Here is a 20,824-nt window from a genome sequence, read left to right as displayed (position 1 = left end):
GAAAGAAAAAACACAAATGGCCACCAAATATATGAAGATGCTCAAAGTCACTGGTAATCAGAGAAATTCAAAGTAAAACCATTCATAATCATATTTCATATCTGGTGTACCAGACAGGCAAAAACTAAATGGTGGCAAAGATGTGGAATAATAGTCACTCCCATTCACTACTAGCAAAAGTTGGTACAACCACTTTGGAAGACAATTTGGTATTTTTCTGATGGTCTGTTGCTGCGTACAAACCATCTCAAACTTAGTAACTTAAAATAACATTCCACAGTTTCTATGTCAGCAAATTGGAAGGGGCTTGTCTGGGCAGCTCTGGAATCATTCCTTCAGTTACAGGGACATCTGGGGTTTGGGGCTGCTGGGAGCTGGCTGGGATCTCTCTTCTTGTTGTCTCGGGGCCCCTCCTTGTGACCTTTCCACAAGGGTGGTTAGGTTGAGCTCACAGCATGGTGGCCTCAGGCCTCAGGGTGGTCAGAGTGCTTATAAGCAAGCTAAACTCTTTTAAGAGCAAGTTATTTGAGCTAACAAAGTAGAAGATGTATGGTCTAGCCTTGAAAGTCACATAGAGTAACTGTTGCCATATTCTATTGGCTGAAACAGTTACAAAAGCCCACCCACTATCAAAGGCAGGGGACACAGACTCCACCCCTCAATGGGAGGTATGTCAAAGTCACGTTGCAAAAAGAGCATGTGGATGGAAGATATTTTTGCAGCCATCTTTGGAAAATATTATCTGCCATAAGCACTATTTACTAGAATTGAAGATGTGTGTACCTTATGACTTGCAATTTCACTCCTGGATATTTACCCTTAGGCAAAGTCTTTCCCGTGTGCCTCTGAAGACACAACACTTTGTAATTACAAAAAACTGAAAACAATCAAAAATGTCCAGCAACACTGGACTGGATAAATATAAAGAGATGTTCTTGGGGCTGGCCCCGTGCCTTAGCAGTTAAGCACATGCGCTCTGCTGCTGGCGGCCTGGGTTGGGATCCCGGGCGTGCACTGACACACCACTTCTCGGGCCATGCTGAGGCCGCGTCCCACATACAGCAACTAGAAGGATGTGCAGCTATGACATACAACTATCTACTGGGGCTTTGGGGGAAAAAAATAAATAAAAATAAAAAAAAAAAGAGATATTCTTTGTAAGTGAGAATGAATGAACTTTAGCCACATACATTGACGTGGATGAATCACAAAAAATGGGGAACTGGAAAAGCAAATTATAGAATATGTATTTATATCAAGGTCCATGGATAAGCAAAGCTATTCATGCTACTTTATGTATATTGTTTAGGAATATCTACATTTGTGGTAAACTAGTAAATTATAGAGAAAAACAAAGGAATGATTAACATAAAATTCAAGTGAGTGGTTTCAATAAGGTAGAACAAGTAGAAGGAGACAATCTGGGAGGGGCGTACTGGGAGCTTTAAGGTTCTGGTTTGTTCTGTTTCCTTTTTTTTTTTTAATTTTATTTATTTATTTATTTTCCCCCAAAGCCCCAGGAGATAGTTGTATGTCATAGTTGCACATCCTTCTAGTTGCTGTATGTGGGACGTGGCCTCAGCATGGCCGGCGAAGCGGTGCATTGGTACGTGCCCGGGATCCGAACCCGGGCCGCCAGCAGCGGAGCGCCCGCACTTAACTGCTAAGCCACGGGGCCGGCCCTGGGATGTTCTGTTTCTTAAGTTGAGTGGTAGTTGCTTAGTGTTCAGTTTATTATTAATCTTTAAAATATATCATTATCTTGCATATATATGATCATTTTCACAAAATTTGAAAAATATGCATTCATTTAAAAGGCTTTGTCATATGTATGATAGAGTAAAACTAGTAGGAAAAAAACCTATTTTTCCAAGGAAGTCTATTAGCCAAGGACAGAAATAGAAAACTTATTTTCTCCTCTGATGATAGATCTTTAAAAAATTATTGTTATATATGATGCCATTGAGATGATAGACTGGTATGAAAAATTTTGCATTCATTTTAAAGATAAAACATGAGACTTCAAAGACATTGGGTAGGGATATGGGACAAATGCCTAAATTTCTTGGCAAGGGGGGTATTCAGGATTATTCTGTCTCTGTAAGGAGATATTTTGGCAGAAAAGTTTGAGAAGCACTGGGTCTCCCTGCCAACTAGATTACTCATTATTTCCTGAACTCATCCTATGTCTTCTGACTTCCCTGCTTTTGTTCCTGCCATTATCTCCCATACAAACTTTTCAAGTTACAAAATTTATTTGGTAAGATGGAGGGGGTGACAAGGCAACTTGTTCTTGCCCAGAACCAGCACGATTTTGATCTACATTGTGTTCCCACAGAAGGGAGACAATCCTCTAATGTTTGTGCAAGTCTGCCTTATGACCTGAAATTTGAAGACCTGGATCCACCGTTGCATACTGATCCTGCAACAGTACAAACTCAGCCAAAGAGGTCGATTGTTTCCGGTTGACAGCTGTTTGGTGAAATTTATTTTTGCTTAAGATTATTTTTGTTTTTTAAAATTTATTCAGCTTTGACATCCTATTAAGGAATCTTAGTCAAATTCCTGATAGATAGTTATTCATTATGTTGCTAAAACCACCGTGATTATTACCTGAGTTTTACTGGTAATTTCTACAGAGTTTGATTCCAGTGGAAATAAAAGGTAGACTGTTGGAATATTGCATAGAGGATCTTATATAATTCTAGAGAGTGGCTTTTTATCCCTGAGTATGAAGTTTAATGTCTTTCCACCTCTCCCTCTAAAATAACATACCAAGGAGACATATGTCTCATTAGCACTCATTGGCCAGCCCAACTCTGAGTCAGTGGACCTCTTGCCTACACATATATTGTGCTGGGTGCTTCTGGAATACATAAACAAGACAGGATTCCAGCTGTCCAAGTGTTTTTTAGGGACATACCAATCAAGGTTGTCCTGATTACACTCTTGTTTCAATGTCCTTGTCTTAGTCACAAAACCTTAAGTCCAGATGAGTCTGTGTTTTCACTATGCCTGAGTGCCAATGGAGAAATTACACATACCTGGGATGGGATAAAGATTTATTGCTTGTTTGGTATCATTAAAAGAGATGTGACCCTCCGAAGAACTGAGATGTTTGTGTTTTAAAAGCTGGTTTGGTTCCTGTTCAATTTCCCTTTCTGGCTCCCTGTAGTACCCAGTGCCTTCTTGAGATAGGGCTCAGTTCTCAGGCTTGGGCCATAGTTCTTTTCCTTCCCCACATCAAAATTTAGCTGCATCGCTAGGTGGTAGGGCATTAGATGGCTTTTATCTTTGTGCTTTTCTATATTTGATTTTATTTTCTGCAATAATTATGCATTATTGACATAACCAGCAAAAAACTGTTAAAGCTATTTTATTGTAAAACCCAACAAAACTTGATTGCTTCTTGTTCCTTTCCTTTAGGTCTCAGTAGGAGATAGATTAGTTCAGCTTAAATATTAACCCAAGTAAAGCTTATTGCTTATCTCCAGGATGTATTTTTTCACCTCAGTCAACATTAACTTCAGCTACCCAGCCTGCTAAGCCAGAAATCCTTAGATATATCCTTAACTCTCACATCCCAATGCTCTCTAATTCCATCAACTGTCTCTTTAAATATGTCTCAAATATGCCCTCTTCTTTCCATTCTACTTGCTACTGCCCTACTTTAGGCCTTTATCGTCTCTCACCTATATTGCTGAAATGCTCTTCTAATTGATCACGCCACCTCCACGTGCAGCTCCCTCCAGTACAGTCTCCTAAATCCTGCCTCTTCCCTACTTAACATTCTTCACTGGTTCCCCACTGTCTATTTGAGTCTGAGTTAGAATGTCTCAGCATGGCCTACAAACTTCTTAAGCCCTGACACCAACTTTGTCTCTTGCCACTTCTTGGTAAGTTCCCTATACTTTAACAATACTCAACTGACTTCTTGTCTCCTACATAGCTTGACTCCTTCTTGTCTTATTGGCCTTGGACCTTGTTATTCCTTTGGAATGTTCCTCCTCTCTTGCCAACCAACTGAACTCCTCCTTCTACTGGTTCAGAAAGCTGGAGTCAGTTAGCCTTCCTCCATTCAATCTTCCCTCTCCTAGAGTAGCAGACAGTGGTAATCATTTCATCTGCTCACATTGTATCCAGAAGATAAAAACATCAACAAGAATGATGAAAAGTGTCGAAAAGTGTAAAATAACCGTTAATATTTATTGAGCACTTTTATTTGCCAGGGTCTGTACTTGGAGCTTTGTAGGCATTAACTCATTTAATCCTTACAATGACCCTGTTAGGTAGGCAATTTTATTACCTGTTTTTATTATAACACTTATCCATTGTCTTGAAATGGCTTAGTTATTATCTATCTCCCCAACAGGCAGTTGTTCTTATTCATCTTTATATCCCTAGCAGCCAGTACAATTTCTGTACATGTGTCTTTTGGAATATGACGAAGCCAACATTCACATTTAACCAAGCCTTGATCCCAAGGATTGAGTGATGTGAAATTTTCGGGCCAGTGGTGGGAGAGGCTTGGAGTTTGGGCAGAGGCTTTCAGGGTCCCTCCAATCACATTAAATGGTCTTCCCCCTTAAACAAAATGGCACTGTCATCCCCTCACTTGCTTAAGAAAACAACGTGAGAGTTACCTTGTTTACTACCTTTCCTCCCACTTGCACCTCAGGAAAAGATCCTGAAATCCTTCAACTTCTATTTCCATAGCAACCACCCTAATCCAGGTCACCACTGTCTATCCCATGAGCTTGTCCAGTAGCTTCCTATCGTTCTCTGGCTTCTCCCTGTTCCATTTCTGCTCCCCTCTGTGAGCCTTAAAAATAAAATAGCCAGTTATTTTTACCAGCAAAACGAGTTTATTCAGGAATAGCCAGAGAACTGCAATTTGGGATGCGCATGCTATGGCGGACCATAGGCAATCCAACAATCAAAGGAGAGGAATGTTATTTTATAGCGAAAAAGGAGGAAATTGGGATGGGTTGTTTTGAAGGAAAGTCCATTTCCTTCAAGGAGAGAAGGAGACAAGCAAGAGTTCAGGGTGGTGATGGCTTCTCATTGGCTGAGTTTTGGGGGTAGTCATTTCTGTTTGGGATGCAATGTACATTTCTTCAGGTAATTGACTATCTTTCCTGTAATTGACCTTGAGTGGTACTGCTTGGGAGCTCCCCCTTGTGGCCTCCTGACTCCATTTTAAATGAGGATTCCCTTTATTAATTTTCACACCTCCAAATCATTCTCTACAAAATAGGTTGATTTAAAAAACAAAACAAGACAAAACTTAAAAAAAATCCAAACAACATGATTAAGCTCTTGCTTAACTCGCCAACCTCAATCTCATACCTTCCACACAAGGTGCGTTAAGCGTCCCGGCCTTCTGTTCCTCAAACAAGCTGAACTTGTTCAACATCAGCACCTTCACATCCATTGCCCTCTGTCAAGAATGCTCATCTTCCCTATGGTTGGCATAGCTGGCTCCTTCTCCTCATTTAAGTCTTAGCTCAGATCACCTTCTCAAAAGTCCTTCCTTGACCACTTTGTTCTTTCTTCTTCTCAACACTTACCACTACCTGCAATTATTTGCTTGTTTTATTACTTATCTTCTCCACTAGAAACAGAAGCTTCTAAGTGCAGGGGCTTCTGTTTTTCTCACTGCTGTATCCCTAGCACCAAGAACAAAACACAAGTAGTATTTTTTGAATGAATAAATGAAACAAAGGAGCAGACGCGAGTCTTCTTGTATATATAAGGTGGCCAGGAGAGTCTCACAGAAATGAGTCTCTGTGTTCCTACTGCTCTTTAACTGGCAGGAGGGGAGAAGTGAAGCACAAAAACCTTTAGGATCTATCAGATGCTATTGTCATCCAGCTGGCAGAAGCAATCATAGTCTATGTAGAAGAGCCAACCTGGGTAGGTCTGCCAACGAGCGACAGGACTGAATGCGACTGAATGCTGAGGCCGGCTCTGCCTTAGGGTGAAGGGTGCTAGTGCCGTCTGCTCTGGGTGGCCAGGGCAACTTGTACAAATTCTCTCTGTTAAAAGGTCCACAGAGACCAGAGTTCAGCTAAACCTGACACATTTGTTCAGGGTAGCCTGATTGGGTCATGGGTGGCATCTCAACCTGTTTGGATAAGGGTGGGAGTGATTAGGCAGGCTAGGTTAGCTTGTACTAGCTTGCAGTCGTTTCTGCTGCCCTCAACATTCCCTTTTCCCCTACCTTCAAATTCACCTACACCTTTGCCTTCGTAAAATCGAAGCGATTAACTGTTGTTTCTAATCTATGGTCTAAATCTCTGCATCATTTTTTCTCTGATTATGAAGTCCCCTTGTAAATTACTTAATTGCCCCACTATTTCACGTATCTTACTGTCTCCTTATCCAGTTCATATGTGCTGAAGGACACAATCAAGTATAATTTACAAAGCATTAAAGCATCCCATGACAAACGCTTCTGGTTAGTGCTATTTTGTTCCTAGGGAGGCAGTTCAAACTGCAATGATCCACAGTTCTAGAGGCGGCTCTGCGAGTCTCTAAAAAAAGCACCAGACTCGCCAGTCCCGTGCTACCATGCAGGGTGCCGTTTCGGACTGGCAGCAAGTTGTCTCGGTCCCATTTCTGCCCCACACTGAATCGCTGGGGTGGAAATGGAAAGCAAGCTGCTGTCTGCCAGCGTCGCGATCTGCTCGCGCGAAGCTTTCCCCGCAAGGCCCCGAGGCCAGCCGGGGGCTCTGGCACCGGTACCCGCGCGCCCGGGAAGGGGCGGGCGGCCGTGGGCGGTGAGCGGAGCGCGGCCGCGCGGGCCACCAATGAAATCCTGAGCTGGCGCGGGCCGCGCGCGTGACGCAGCGTAGCGGGCTGCAGGCTGGGGGCGCAGGGGCCGCCGAGTCGGGCGCCTTATCTTCGTCCGCCGTCGGTGCCGGGCTCGTTGCGTCGCCGGCCTTGGGCACCCGGAGGGCAGCCGGGAGCCGACCTTCCTGCGAGCCGCGCGGTGACGACTTCTCGGCTTTGCCCTCCTTGCCGAAGCGCAGCCTGCCGGCTCCGGCCCCAGGTAAAGCGCACGCTCCGCGAGCCCGCCTCACTTCCCGCCTGGGTCCGCTCGCTTCAGCCCGAGAGGAAGGGGAAAGAGGTGGCCGCTGCGCTGCGGCCCGGCGGGCCTGGCCTCGTCCTGGGCTGAGCGGCGGAGGAGGCCCGGAGCCGGGGAGGGGGGAGGCTCCGCCAGTCCTGGGGAGTTTGGGGGATGGGGAGGACGGGAAAGTTACCTTCCGGCGGCCGCGTGGCTGGCAGCCTTTTAAATCTTGGAGGTTGGTTTGGGCCCCACCCCCCCAATCCTATGGCATCTCTCAAGCCGATAGTAAAGAAAGTTATGAATTACCGGACATTTTATTCCTTAAAAAGCGAAACCAAAAATGCACCCAGGACATCAGCTTCTAATTGATATAAGAAAAAAAGTGTATGAAGGGACAGATGGCACTTCAAGACATCGAAATCTGGGCACCAAAGCTTTTATTCAAGTCCATATTTTACTTTTAACTATTAGGATGTAGTTGAGTTTCTGTCGTTCTTAAATGTTAATGGCCACGCAGTTTATTTATTTTTTTCCTTTTTCTCCCCAAAGCCCCAGTAGATAGTTGTACATCATAGTTGCACATCCTTCTACTTGCTGTATGTGGGACACGGTCTCAGCATTGCGGAGAAGCGGCGCGTCAGTGCAGCCCGGGATCCGAACCCCAGGCGGCCAGTAGCGGAGCCTGCGCGCTTAACCGCTAAGCCACGGGGCTGGCCCCGGCCATGCAGTTTAAATGATATATATATTTAGAAGTTATTTGTAAGCAAGAAACAGCTATAAACGCTATTCTCTATATTTATATATAGATTAAATTCATCGGTCACTTAATATTTAAGTGGCTGCCATCTGTTTAAACTACCTTTTTTTCAGACTGTTTGCCTTTCTTTTGATGTAGAATTCAGCTTGAAGCATTCTTTTTTTTTTTTTGCTTTAAGTTGGGCGGTATCCATGAATGACTTTTTAAGGAAGTGTGAGTGTTGTCTAGGCAAGATAATGGATTTTGGAAGGAGGCCTGAGGCATTCAAGAGTAATCATTTAAAAATGACATGTCTCAATGCATCAGGAGCTTAGAACTCTCAAAGATTTCACATTCTCTTAAGATAAATACCAAAATACAGCTGCCGCTCTTCCTATCTCCAGTGCATTATGGGCAACTTTCCTCCTGGCTCTCTGGGCGCAGGCCACATGGGTTTTATTTTTGTTCTAAGAAAGCCTCTTTATCTTTACTATCTCCAGGTCTTGAGGGGTTTCCTCCACCTCTTATGTCTTATTCTGTCCCTTCCCTAAACTCCTGTACATTCCTCAAATATCAGCCCAAGTCAAATATCACTTCCTCAAGAAACCCATCCTACCAGGTTAAGCCTTCCTAGCACTGTTTTCCTTAGCAGCAGTTAATCATCAATTGTAATGAGTTGTTAGGTACTTAGATGCTTCCATTGTTTCCTCTACTAGCATGTAAATTTCATGAAGCCTGGACTAGTCCCTCTTATTTATGTCTTAATTCTCAGTCTGGCCCAGCCCCTGGCACAATGAAAGAATGAGTGAGTTGGAGGAGGGAGAAGGGAACTTTTGAGTGGGAAATACTAACTAGGGAAGAGTGCCTGTTTCTTTTGGTAAGAAAATGGAAAAAGGTTTTAACAAAGTTCAGTTAAAATTTATTTTTGAAATTCATCACACTGGATAAATGATTATACTGACAATGCAGATGTAAATGAGAATTTGTCTCTGTTCTTTAGTTTTGCTCATTGACTTAATGATCCAGTTCTTTGGTATGTAAATATTATAGGGTTGTACTAGGGTAAACCTTTGTTTGGAAGGGATAGGGAGAAATTTTATGTTTTGGATTCTAAGTTTATCTGCAGTTGTTTCTCTTTACCCCCCACTGAACCTGGCAGTGATCTAGTAAAATTCTTCACCGAGAGTAGGTGCTCGATATTTCTTTCTTTTATAGATTTGTAAGTTCTTTTGAAAGCTTTATTAATAGGAACACTGCAGGCAGGCTAAAGTTGAACACTTCTTTCCAACATGGTTCATTTGTTTCTCAGACCAGTTCTTTTTGTTTTGCTTTCTTAAGGTCGGTTAGATACTATCATACTGAACATTACAAAACCAATGTACAGATTGGGTTCTTAAGAAATGGCGTTCAGTCGGTGTGTTGTATTTTAAAATAGCTGTTTAGTCAGCTTTGTGTCATCTTGGGTGTAAATGTTTCCCCTGCCACTTACTGGCTATGTGACTTTGAACAAGTTTCATGGCATTTCTGTATCTTTTCAAATGGAAATGTTAAATGAGATATGTGATGCACCTACCCTGGCGCTCAGCACTGTGAACAGTACTGGCTTAGTAAACGGTAGCGCCTGGTTCTTTTATTGCTGGACGTCTGGAGAGACTAGTCTTATGATCACTGTTTTCACTTCCTCAACTCATTTTGCAACCCAATCCAGTATATTTCTTTGTGCTTCTTCCTGAAACTGACTGTACAAGTAAAGTAAATCATAGCTATTAATGTCCCCAAATTGTGAAATATCCCATGTCTCACTCTTCCTTTTTTTCCCTCCATTTTTTTTGTCCTACTTGAATTTTCCATCGTAGTGACAGTAGATTACCTCTTGAATCCTCTAACTTCCGATTTTGAACATTGCCTGCTCCGGGTTCTCCTCTAATCTCTCCTAGGCCTTGCTTTTTTACCGTTAGTTCTTTAACTGCCTTGTAATATTGGGAAAATTACTCAACCACCTGTAAAATGGAATAATAGTATCTACTGCATGGGTTGTTGTGAGTATTAAGTGAGCCATAGTAAGTACTAGGTAAATGTTAGCTTTATTATTTCCTAGGTAACCCCTTTTTCTGATTTATGGTCTCTACCTGGGAGAGTTCCTCCCTGTGCCTTGGCCTTAGCTGCTGCCAGTACACTGATGAATCCAGCTTTCTGTCTTCAGTCTACACTTGTACACTCATCTGCCTTTTGGTTATCATTACTTGGCTGACCCACATGTGTGTCATATTGAACTTACATGCTCCCTTCTCTTCTCCTGTAGTTACTTAGCTTAATGCCACACCCACAGCCTTAGTCAGCTGAGTTAGAAATCTCACTTGGGATCTGTATTTTCAACTGCCACCACCTGGATATCTCATAGACGCATCAGCTTAGTGTTTGTAAATTTATCTTATCTCCCTTATCTGTTCTTCAGAGAATCAGTTGTTCATTTAATAAACACGTTACCTGAGCCTAACTTAAGGCCTTTTCCATTTTTTGTGTGAGCTCATTTTTCTCCCTGCCAATCTCTCCTTTCTCCAGCACATCCTCCACAAGGTTTCTTGAGTTATCTTACTATAACACAAATGGGAGATCACCCTCTTGTTGAAAAACCTCTATCAGCTCCTTGTTTGCGTTAAGTTCTAAACTCCTTAGAATCACCCGTAAGGGCCCTTGACCTTTTGTCCTTGCTCTTCCTGATACCCTGTGCTCCAGCCTTAGTCCTTCTCTTCCTTTGAGATTAACCTAGGTTCTACCTTCAGGAAACCTTTCCTGCTTGCCCTTCAGCGCTGTTGGGCACTAGGCCTGTATTCCTTTCGTATTCTATGTACATTTCAATTACTGTTCTGTAATATCACTAAGTGTTATAATTATATTTTTCTGTAATATCACTAGATGTTATAATTATATTTTTATGTCTTTTGCCCACTAGATTTTCACTTCTTGAGGGCACAGATGATTGTAGTCATCTTTGTATCCCAGGGCCTGGCACGTAGTAGACCTCAATACAATGTTTAAAATAATGAATCTGTCATCAAGGTTTGTACCTGTGCATCTTTTTTGTAGAGTACTCTCCCTCCCTTCCTGTTTTGGTACCTAGCAAACTTTTATTCCATCTTTGAACTCTGGCTCCGATGTCACCTCTTCCATGAGGACTTGTTTGGCTTATGGTTAGTTATGCCTTCTCTTGATACTCTGTATGTGTGTGTGTAAAGAATGCAATGAGGTATACCTCTGTATTATTACAACACATTTATCTAACATCACTGAAGAAAGAGGTGCTTTATATACATGAATTTTCAAATAATTGGAACGTATCTTTTCAGTGTCAGAACTTAAAAAAGAGTAATTTGAACGTAAATTAAAAATTTTTTCTTTGACTTCTATGTTTAAACTACCATAGCCCTTTGTAGATGTGCCAGGGTCATTAAAGCATGAACTTCAGCTGGGGTCTGCTTTTTTTTTTTTTTTTGTGAGGAAGCTCAGCCCTGAGCTAATCCTCTTCTTTTTTTTTTGCTGAGGAAGACCGGCTCTGAGCTAACATCTGTTGCCAATCCTCCTCCTTTTTTTCCCCCACAGCCCCAGTAGATAGTTGTATGTCATAGTGCACATCCTTTTAGTTGCTGTATGTGGGACGCCACCTCAGCGTGGCCGGAGAAGCGGTGTGTCGGTGCACGCCCGGGATCCGAATCTGGGCTGCCAGTAGCGGAGTGCGCACACTTAACCGCTAAGCCACGGGGCTGGCCCCTGAGGTCTGCTTTGATACAGTCATGTACTGGGGGGCTCATCAGAAACATAACCCCTTTGGTATGCACTAAAATACCTATGCTTGCTCTCTCTTTTTTTAATGTTGATTCCTACTTTTAAAGTTTTCTGTCTTTACTGTAGTCTATAATTAGGCTTCTGGCAATCACTCCTTTTTTCTGTTTGAAAATGGGGACAAGATTACTTACCTCATAGGATTATTGTTAGGATTAAAGGAGGTACTGTACACAAGGTCCTATCAGAGAATATAGCAAATACTAAGTTTCCACTAAAGGGAACTTACTAACAGTTCTAATAATGTTTCTTCTGATTATTTGAATTGTTTCAGGGGAACAGTCTCTCAAGTGTGAGAGATTTACCAGTGCAGGCAAGGGCTTGGCATTTGTCAGCAAATTGTTTTTCATAGTCTCCCAGGCAACCTAAGTTTAGAATTGGGCTCTGAATGGCAGATGTTATTGAAAAGTCTTAAGCTCTACAACAGATTGTTTTTATGTGTATACATACAACTTAAATCCCAAACTAGGTAAATGTCTTCATTAACTGTTTTATATTTATCTTTTGGTATTAACAGGTTAAGTTAGAAATAAAAGTGAACATCAGTTCGAAGTCTCATACTAGCCTGTTAATGATGGTTTTATGAACATGTGAAGGGCCATTTTTTAATTTCCTTAATGTATGTGAAAATGCTTGTTAACTATTTATTAATTCATTCAACAAATGTATATTCAGTGCAGACTGTGTTCCAGGCATGGTTCTAGTACTTGGATAAAATGGTGGACAAGACAAAACTCTACTTTTCATGAGGATTACAGTCTCGTGGGGTAGACAGACAATTAATCCCTTAATGTATTGGGCAATAAGTGCTCTGAAGAAAAATAAAGCAGTGTGAGGGATAAGAGTAACAGGGTGCAAGAGTGTGTATTTTGATTAGAGTAGACATGAGAGTCCCTGAGGAGGGGACATTTGAGCAGAGAATTTGAATGAAGTGAAGGAGAAAGCCTTGAGGGTACCCTGGGGAGATGTTCCAGAGAGAGGAAATATCAGACCTTTAAGTGAGAATGAGCTTGGCTTGTTCAAGAAATAGCAGGACAAAGTAGAGTGAGTGAGGGAATTGAGGAGGTTCAAGGTGGTGGGGGAGGGGAGTGGCAGATCATGGAGGAGTTAGAACAAAATCCTAGACAATGGTGAAAACTTAGAACAAAATCTAATGTTCAAAGGGTTTTGAGCAGGGGAGTGACTGGCTCTGACTTACTTTTTTTTTTTTCTGGTGATAAAGACTGTCCCTGGGCTAACATCGTTGCCCATCTTCCTCTATTTTGTACATGGGACACCGCCACAGCATGGCTTGATGAGCAGTGCGTAGGTCTGCGCCTGGGATCCAAACCCACAAACCCCAGACCGCTGAAGTGGAGCACGTGAATTTAACCACTGTGCCACCAGGCTGGCCCCCTGACTTACTTTTTAGAAGGATTACTCTGGGTGCTGTGTTAAAAAATAGACCAGAAGGGAGAAACTGAAGAGAGCCCAGCTAGGCTACAGCAGTGAGAGGTGACAGAGGTAGGGTGAAGGTGGTAGATGTGGTGAGAAGAGGTTAGAATTGGATATGTATTTTGAAGGCAGAGTAAAATAGACTTGCTGTTGGATTGGATAAGGGAAAGGAAAGCATCAAGGATGACTTATAGGTTTGTTTTTTTTTTTAAATCTGGACAAAAAGTGACTGCTAGACCCATTAACTCAGATGGGGAAGACAGTGAGAAGAATGGAATTGGAAGGAACATCAGTAGTTCAGTTTTGGTCTTGTTAAGTTTGAGATGCCTATACGACATCTGTGTGAAAGTGTCAAGTAGGCCTTTGGATGTGAGCCTGGAACTCAGGGAAGTCTGGGCCTGTTGGGAGAAGGATGTTAAAAAATTGATGTGGATGTATTAGAGTAAGTGAACTGGTGGTGTGCAGAGAGTTAGATGCTGGAAATCAGAAATAGGGACACGGTGCAGTTATTGATAACTGTAAGTTCTAGGGGAAAGTGTGACTGGGACCTAAGAACAGCTTGCTGAGACAGGAAGAAGTCAAGGAGCTTGGAGGCCAGGGTATTGGATGGATCAAAGTACATGAATGTTGAAGTAAAAGAAGTGTGGAAGGATTAGTGGTAGGAGAGAGGGGGCAGTGAGTGAGGTGTTCACATCCTCAGTGAGTGAGGGGAGTGATTGGGAACACAGTACATACTTGCAACAAGGAGAGGTACCGGGTGTAATATCTGGCTGAGGTGTTTAAGGAAGGAAAGGAGTGACCTTCCCTTTCCCATTACTCCAGTGACCTGGGAGTAATGGGAAACAAGGAGGATAACTCGCCCTCCTGTCTTAATGGGAGGGCAAGAAAAAACTATGGTACACATAGAAGGGCAGTGATCCATGTTAGCACTTAGAAACCATTTAGCATTAATTGCAGTTTCAATTTTTGACTGCAACGGCTAAAGTAGTTGCCTCACTAGTGTCTCATTTGGTGAGAGGATAGATTCACAGTCCTATTTTAGATGAGTGGTCAGAAAGTTCCACTGTCCTTCATCTCTCACCTGGACGATTGTAGTAGTCTGCTGACTGGTCCCTAGCTTACGCTCTTGCCCTCGTTGTGGTCTGCTCTCTGCACAGAGGCCAAAATGATCCATCTGTCTAGAGAAGGAACAGTTGAGCTGAGCAATACTCTAATTTGCCTCCGTTTTCTGCAATACCAGCCATATACTGTTATCTGACATGCATGACAGGAGCTCATTTCAGACATCATCTCTTAATCTTATCATTTACGTGATCTGAGGATTTGGTCAAAATTGAGGTGAGCCATTTTAAGTAATAGTTATCCTTCCTAATATCTGTATATGTGACAATAATAAAATGTATTAATATTTTCTTGGAAGCCACATGGTGTTTGAGCTGCATTTGAGAAAGTATGTAATTATGGCACCTTATTTACTCTCATCTAGTACATCTTAAAAGCAAACACAAGAAGAATTTGAGGGATGATATGGCTTAATGTTTGACTGTCATTTAGCATACAGAGGTAGATATGTAGGTATCAGACCACTTAGTTTTTTAAAGTTGGTTGTTAATAATAAAATATTGGCACTTATAGTGTGTATTATCTTTTTTATGTTATGATAATTCTGTGTGGTAGTATTTATCTTTATTTTGTAGAAGAAGAAACAGATTCAGAGAGGGTGGAGGATTTACCCAAGAACACAGTGATCTGGTGGAGCAGGGATGTAAACTACGTCTTGGTGTTCTGATTCCAAATCCTGTGCTTTTCCACTTTTACACTTCTCACTTCCTGCTAAGTAGAGAAAATTGAGGCCAAAGATGTTAGTACAGACTATGATATAAAGATTTTGTTGTGAAGAGTTAGCGTTTTCTTCTTTGGCTCTCTTCTAAAATGAGTAGATTGAACTCTTGACAGTGTAATTGTGCAAACTCAGTACCTGTGTTTTAGCTTTGGACATCAGGCTTTATTCTCTAGACTAGGCTAATGGTTCCTAATCTCATCACCAACGACTCCTTTAATTTTTTCATTCTTCTACAGGGTACCCAGGCGTAGGTTTTTTTCTTTTGGCCTGTTAAATAGCATTTATTTGTCTGTCAAACTTGGTTTATTAAGTATTTTTTTTCACTTTTTCTTTTTTGTGAGGAAGACCAGCCCTGAGCTAACATCTGATGCCAATCCTCCTCTTTTTTTGCTGAGGAAGACTGGCCCTGGGCTAACATCCGTGCCCATCTTCCTCTACTTTATTTTTTTTAATTTTTTTTTTTTAACTTTATTTACTTATTTTTTTCCCCTGAAGCCCCAGTAGATAGTTGTAAGTCATAGCTGCACATCCTTCTAGTTGCTGTATGTGGGATGCGGCCTCAGCATGGCCAGAGAAGCGGTGTGTCGGTGCGCGCCCGGGATCCGAACCCGGGCCCCCAGCAGCGGAGCGCGCGCACTTAACCACTAAGCCACGGAGCCGGCCCAGTCTTCCTCTACTTTATATGGGATGCCACCACAGCATGGCTTAACAAGTGGTGCATCGGCGTGCGCCCGGGATCCGAACCGGCGAACCCCGGGCCGCCTCAGCGGAGCGTGTGCACTTAACCGCTTGCGCCACCGGGCTGGCCCCTCACTTCTTAATTAGTGCTTTTAATCACCATGAGATAACTAATTTCTTACTGAGATGATATAGTCTCAGCCAAAAGCAAAGTAACGTTGTTTTACATAGTCTGTGTTGCTTGCTTTGTGATAAATTTATGTTTATTTCAGTAATTGAAATATTTGAAGTAGTTTTTGCATACCTTTAGGAGTCTGAGGGACCACCCACCACCAGTTAAGAACAATTGTTGTAGATCTTATTGTTGAGTAGGATGTGTAAAGCTGTTAACAGTAAAGATGATGCTCATTGGCATCCTCCCAGCATGTATTTTCTTCTTGATTCTCTAAGTTGAGAGCACTGTGTCCTATTACTTAGAATAGTTGGTTGTGGTATTAACTGATATTCACTTTCTGTATGAATGCATGCCTATCATGTTCCAGATACTCCCTACTAGATTTTGGGCATTCAAAGAGAATATACCGTATAGTCCCTGTCTTTGAGAAGCTTAAGCTTAGTGTCAGAGGCAGATAGTATGGCTCTCTGAATATGGTGGTATGAGTGGAGGCAATGGGATGGTGACAGGGTGGGCTGTGGAATCCGGTAGTTCTGGTTTTGAATCCCAGTTCTGCTCTTGGAGAATTATGTGATTTGGGTCAAGTTAAATCACTTACCTAAACTGTATTTTTATCATCTGTAAAATGAGGATAATACCTACGTTCCAAGGTTGTAAAGATTGAATAAGAAAATGTAAATGACTTAGCAGCACAGTGCCTGGTGGGTACATAATAGCTGCTCATTTAGTCAAAGCTGCTGTTGTTATTACTGCTGTTATTTCTGCTGCTGCTGCTGTGACTGACTTTGAAGGGTGAGTAGGGTTAGCTAGATAAAGAAAGGACAGAGGAGGAACAGCTTTGTAGAGACAGGAAAGAGTATATTAGAAGACGTGGTGACCAAAGACAATATTTGGGGAGTAATAATAGTACCTACCTTAAAGATTATATTGAAATTAAAATGCATAGTACATGTAAAGCACAGAAACACTCAAAAGTAGAGTCTGGGGGCTGGCCCCATGGCGTAGCGGTTAAGTGTGCGCGCTCCGCTGCTGGCGGCCCGAGTTCGGATCCCGGGTGTGCACCGACGCACTGCTTGTCAAGCCATGCTGTGGCGGCGTCCCATATAAAGTGGAGGAAGATGGGCACAGATGTTAGCCCAGGGCCAGTCTTCCTCGGCAAAAAGAGGAGGATTGGCATGGATGTTAGCTCAGGGCTGATCTTCCTCAGACAGACAGACAGACACACACACACACACACACACACACAGTCTGTATTTTGAATTCCACATTATCCCCTGTATAATTCCTTCCTTTTTGAAACATCTTGGTTCTCTTTGCGTCTTTCTGTCTGTATTGTTTTCTTCCCTGATTTCTCTTCTACATTTTTTTTTTCTTTTTTTAAACTTTATTTATTTTTCCCCCCAAAGCCCCAGTAGATAGTTGTATGTCGTAGCTGCACATCCTTCTAGCTGCTGTATGTGGGACTCGGCCTCAGCATGGCCGGAGAAGCGGTGTGTCAGTGCGTGCCCGGGATCCGAACCTGGGCTGCCAGCAGTGGAGCGCGCGCACTTAACTGCTAAGCCGTGGGGCCGGCCCATCTCTTCTACTTCTTGATGTCTTACTTTGAGGGCATCCCTCTGAGTTAGTTGTCAGTTCTCGCTTCTTTAATCTTTTCTGTTGGAGAATTAGATGCTCTGCTGGCTTCCTCTGTCACTGTTACACAAATGACTTGCAGATTTATCAGTTGACCTGACCTCCTTTCTGGGTTTCTTTTTTTTTTTTTTAATAATTTTATTTATTTATTTATTTCCCCCCAAAGCCCCAGTAGATAATTGTATGTCATAGTTGCACATCCTTCTAGTTGCTGTATGTGGGACGCAGCCTCAGCGTGGCCAGAGAAGCGGTACGTCGGTGCGCGCCCAGGATCCAAACCCGGGCCACCAGCGGCGGAGCGCGCGCACTTAACCGCTAAGCCACAAGGCCGGACCCCTGGGTTTCTTTTAATTGAATCTTATTGGTCTCCTAAAATTTCTATTTGATTATGTTCGTCTACTGTTCCATAATTCTGTTTCATTTGTTTGGTTTTAGAAAAAATTAGAAGGGAGCTGATCTAGATTTGTCAGATTTTTTTCTTTGCCAAGCAGTAATAATTAGGAAAACAGTCAAACTCACCATGTACTACATTTCGTACAGAAAAGGACATTTTAACATGGTTTATGGTTTAGAAAGATCATAATCTTAGAATTTAAAAATAACTAGCTTTAAAAATAATGTAGCAGGGCCGGCCTGGCGGCGCAGCGCTTAAGTGTGTGTGCTCTGCTTCTGTGGCCCAATGGTTCGCAGGTTCGGATCCCAGGCATGCACCGACGCACCGCTTCTCAGGCCATGTTGTGACGGTGTCCCCTATAAAGTGGAGGAAGGTGGGCACAGTTGTTAACCCAGGGCCAATCTTCCTCACCGAAAAAAGGGGAAGATTGGCATGGATGTTAGCTCAGGGCTGATCTTCCTCAGCAAAAAAAGGGGAAGATTGGCATGGATGTTAGCTCAGGGCTGATCTTCCTCACACACACACAAAAATAATAATGTAGCAAGTACTTCATTATTTTTCTTTTTGCTTCAGACTAATGAAAACTTCATACATAGTTAAAACACTGCTTTGGAGTAAACCTTGTACTGTCTTGATGTTGATCTGCCTAAAATTTGACTTTGCTCATATTTTTCAGTGCTTAAAATGGCTCACCACGGCCTAACTGAAAAAAGTCCTAATTTCTTAGGCCTTTACAGCTTGACTCCAGATCTCTTTCCTAGTCTTTTCCCTCATCACATTTCTCTGTTACCAACTTAAAAAAATTCAAATAATTAGTGGTGTTTGTAGTTTGGATCTGACACAGGTTCAAATCTGGCTGTGTCATTAGCTGTGTGGTCTTGGGCAAGTCACTGTAATGAGAGGAAGAAAAGCAGCCCTTGGCATCCCAGAGCTGTGCTGGTACCATTGGCTAGGCCTTGGTGTTGCCCTGAGCTAGCCTGGCACTTAATAGGTAAGTCTTCTTGGTATTCTTCTGTTGAACACAAATGATTTCACTGAACATCAACATCAGACAAGGCCGTTCTGTGACCATGATGGATCAAGGCAGGAACAAGCCATGCCATAATCACGTCTGAGCTCAGACAAACGTGAACATTGTCCAGGTCACAAAATATCCAGCACCTGCCTCTCCAGGCTAATGTGAATGATTGCTGCTGCTTTACCAATTGCAGACCTCTAGTCTGAAGATTTGTTGATTACCCAATCCTAGAATTGTGCCAGCTTTCTGACAGCACCCAAGCCAGAGTGAACCCTAGCTTCTTGGAACTCTCCCCCAAAATCACCTAGCCAAGTTCCAAATCCTAAATAAGTCATTTCTAATATTCTCTTACTGAGACGCCCCACAGTTTCCCATGGTGTGTGTTCCTAATAAACTCAACTTGTTCAGCTGCAAGTATGTTCCTGGTGTGTGGGTTGAGGGCATTGACAGTAACTACTTTGAGTCTTTTTTTTTTTTCGTGTGAACTGAAAGTAGTAACATCTTTTTTGCAGTTATGAAGATTAGATGAGAAAACTTAAAGCAGTCAGCAGAGTCCTTACACTTAATAGATATTCAACAAGAGCTTGTTTGTTGTCATCTGGTAAAGTAGTCTGATCAGTCATGGTCCCCTGAACAGGGCTTATAAGGACCTTGTTTTAACCCTTTCTCATCCATGGAGTGCTCTGTTCTCATCCTTCAAGACTCAGTTCAAATATCTTCTTTTCTGTGAAACCCTTTACATCTCTTAATCTCTTAAGAGACGTCTCTGTCTGAATCTCTTCTGTCTCTGAACTTCAGGTATTCATTATTTTTACCATTGATATGACTATTAATTGTACTACTTTGTGGCATCTTTGTACTTACTTTTTGTTACTTAATTCTTAATTTTTCATATACTTATGCCTTTTTTGTTTAACTAAATTGTTCGTTGAGAATAGGGGCCATGGGGGGCCGGCCCCGTGGCTTAGCGGTTGAGTGCGTGCACTCCGCTGCTGGCAGCCCGGGTTTTGATCCTGGGCGTGCATGGAGGCACCGCTTGTCAGGCCATGCTGTGGCGGCGTCCCATATAAAGTAGAGGAAGATGGGCATGGATGTTAGCCCAGGGCCCGTCTTCCTCAACAAAAAGAGGAGGATTGGCATGGATGTTAGCTCAGGGCTGATCTTCCTCACCAAAAAAACAAAAAAAGAATGGGGCCATGTTTAAATAAGGGTCTGAAACGAGCCAATTACTTTATAAGGACTAATTTCTTCAAATTTGTTATAGTATCTCATACTCAGAAAATGCTGAAACATGACTAAAGTAAAACAAAAGGAAAAGAATATATCATTTTTTACCTCCTCTAAATATGGTGATACTGTGAAATTTGCCTAAGCCAGATACTTAGTTCAGAGCTTTTTTTTTTTCTCTTTTGCTGAGGAAGTTTCGCCCTGAGCTAACATCTGTTGCCGATCATCCTCTTTTTGTATGTGAGCCCCTGTCACAGCATGGCCACTGACAGACGAGTGGTGTAGGTCTCCGTTGGGAACTGAACCCAGGCCACCGAAGTGGAGTGCACTGAACTTAACCACTAGGCCACCAGGACTGGCCCAGTTCAAAGCTTTTTGTATCTTCTTTGCTAGACACCACAATGGTGGGCGAAGAGAAGATGTCTCTAAGAAAACGGCTGTCAAAGTCCAAGGAAGATCTTGAGGAAGATGAAGAGCAGAGAAACTCTACAAAGGAGTCCCTAGAGACACCTAGTAATGGTGAGGCTTTTAATTTTTTTGAGGTGAATTAATACAGAAATTCGGTGTTTTAGAACACGGATTGCCATCTCTTTAGCTCCCTTTAATATAAATGGATATGTTGGTAGGCACTATGTAAAGGTACAAAGAGAAAAAATAAATTGATAAATAGAAAGGAGCACTTTGGTTTAAGTGCCAGTCACAGCCGCCTTAGATACTGCTGGTGACACTGGTGTGTAAATTGCTGCATCTCTCATAGAGGTGAGCTTTATTGATG

The 20,824-nt window shown here is 42.4% G+C and overlaps 1 protein-coding gene across 1 annotated transcript in view; it reads left to right on the top strand.

Moving 5' to 3' along the window:
* The first annotated feature begins 6,912 nt into the window (after positions 1-6,912).
* Positions 6,913-20,824, top strand: part of SOAT1 (sterol O-acyltransferase 1) — a 63,141-nt gene continuing 49,229 nt past the window's right edge. Inside the window, exons 1-2 of the mRNA XM_058539965.1 lie at positions 6,913-7,054; positions 20,443-20,568. Coding sequence (XP_058395948.1) covers positions 20,451-20,568 — 118 coding nt within the window. The 5' untranslated portion in view covers positions 6,913-7,054; positions 20,443-20,450. The remainder of the gene's footprint in view (positions 7,055-20,442; positions 20,569-20,824) is intronic.

This window comes from Diceros bicornis, chromosome 4, assembly GCF_020826845.1.
Source record: "Diceros bicornis minor isolate mBicDic1 chromosome 4, mDicBic1.mat.cur, whole genome shotgun sequence".
Taxonomy (NCBI): domain Eukaryota; kingdom Metazoa; phylum Chordata; class Mammalia; order Perissodactyla; family Rhinocerotidae; genus Diceros; species Diceros bicornis.
Note: the sequence above shows the minus strand (reverse complement) of the source record. Positions and strands in the feature narration are given on the sequence as shown.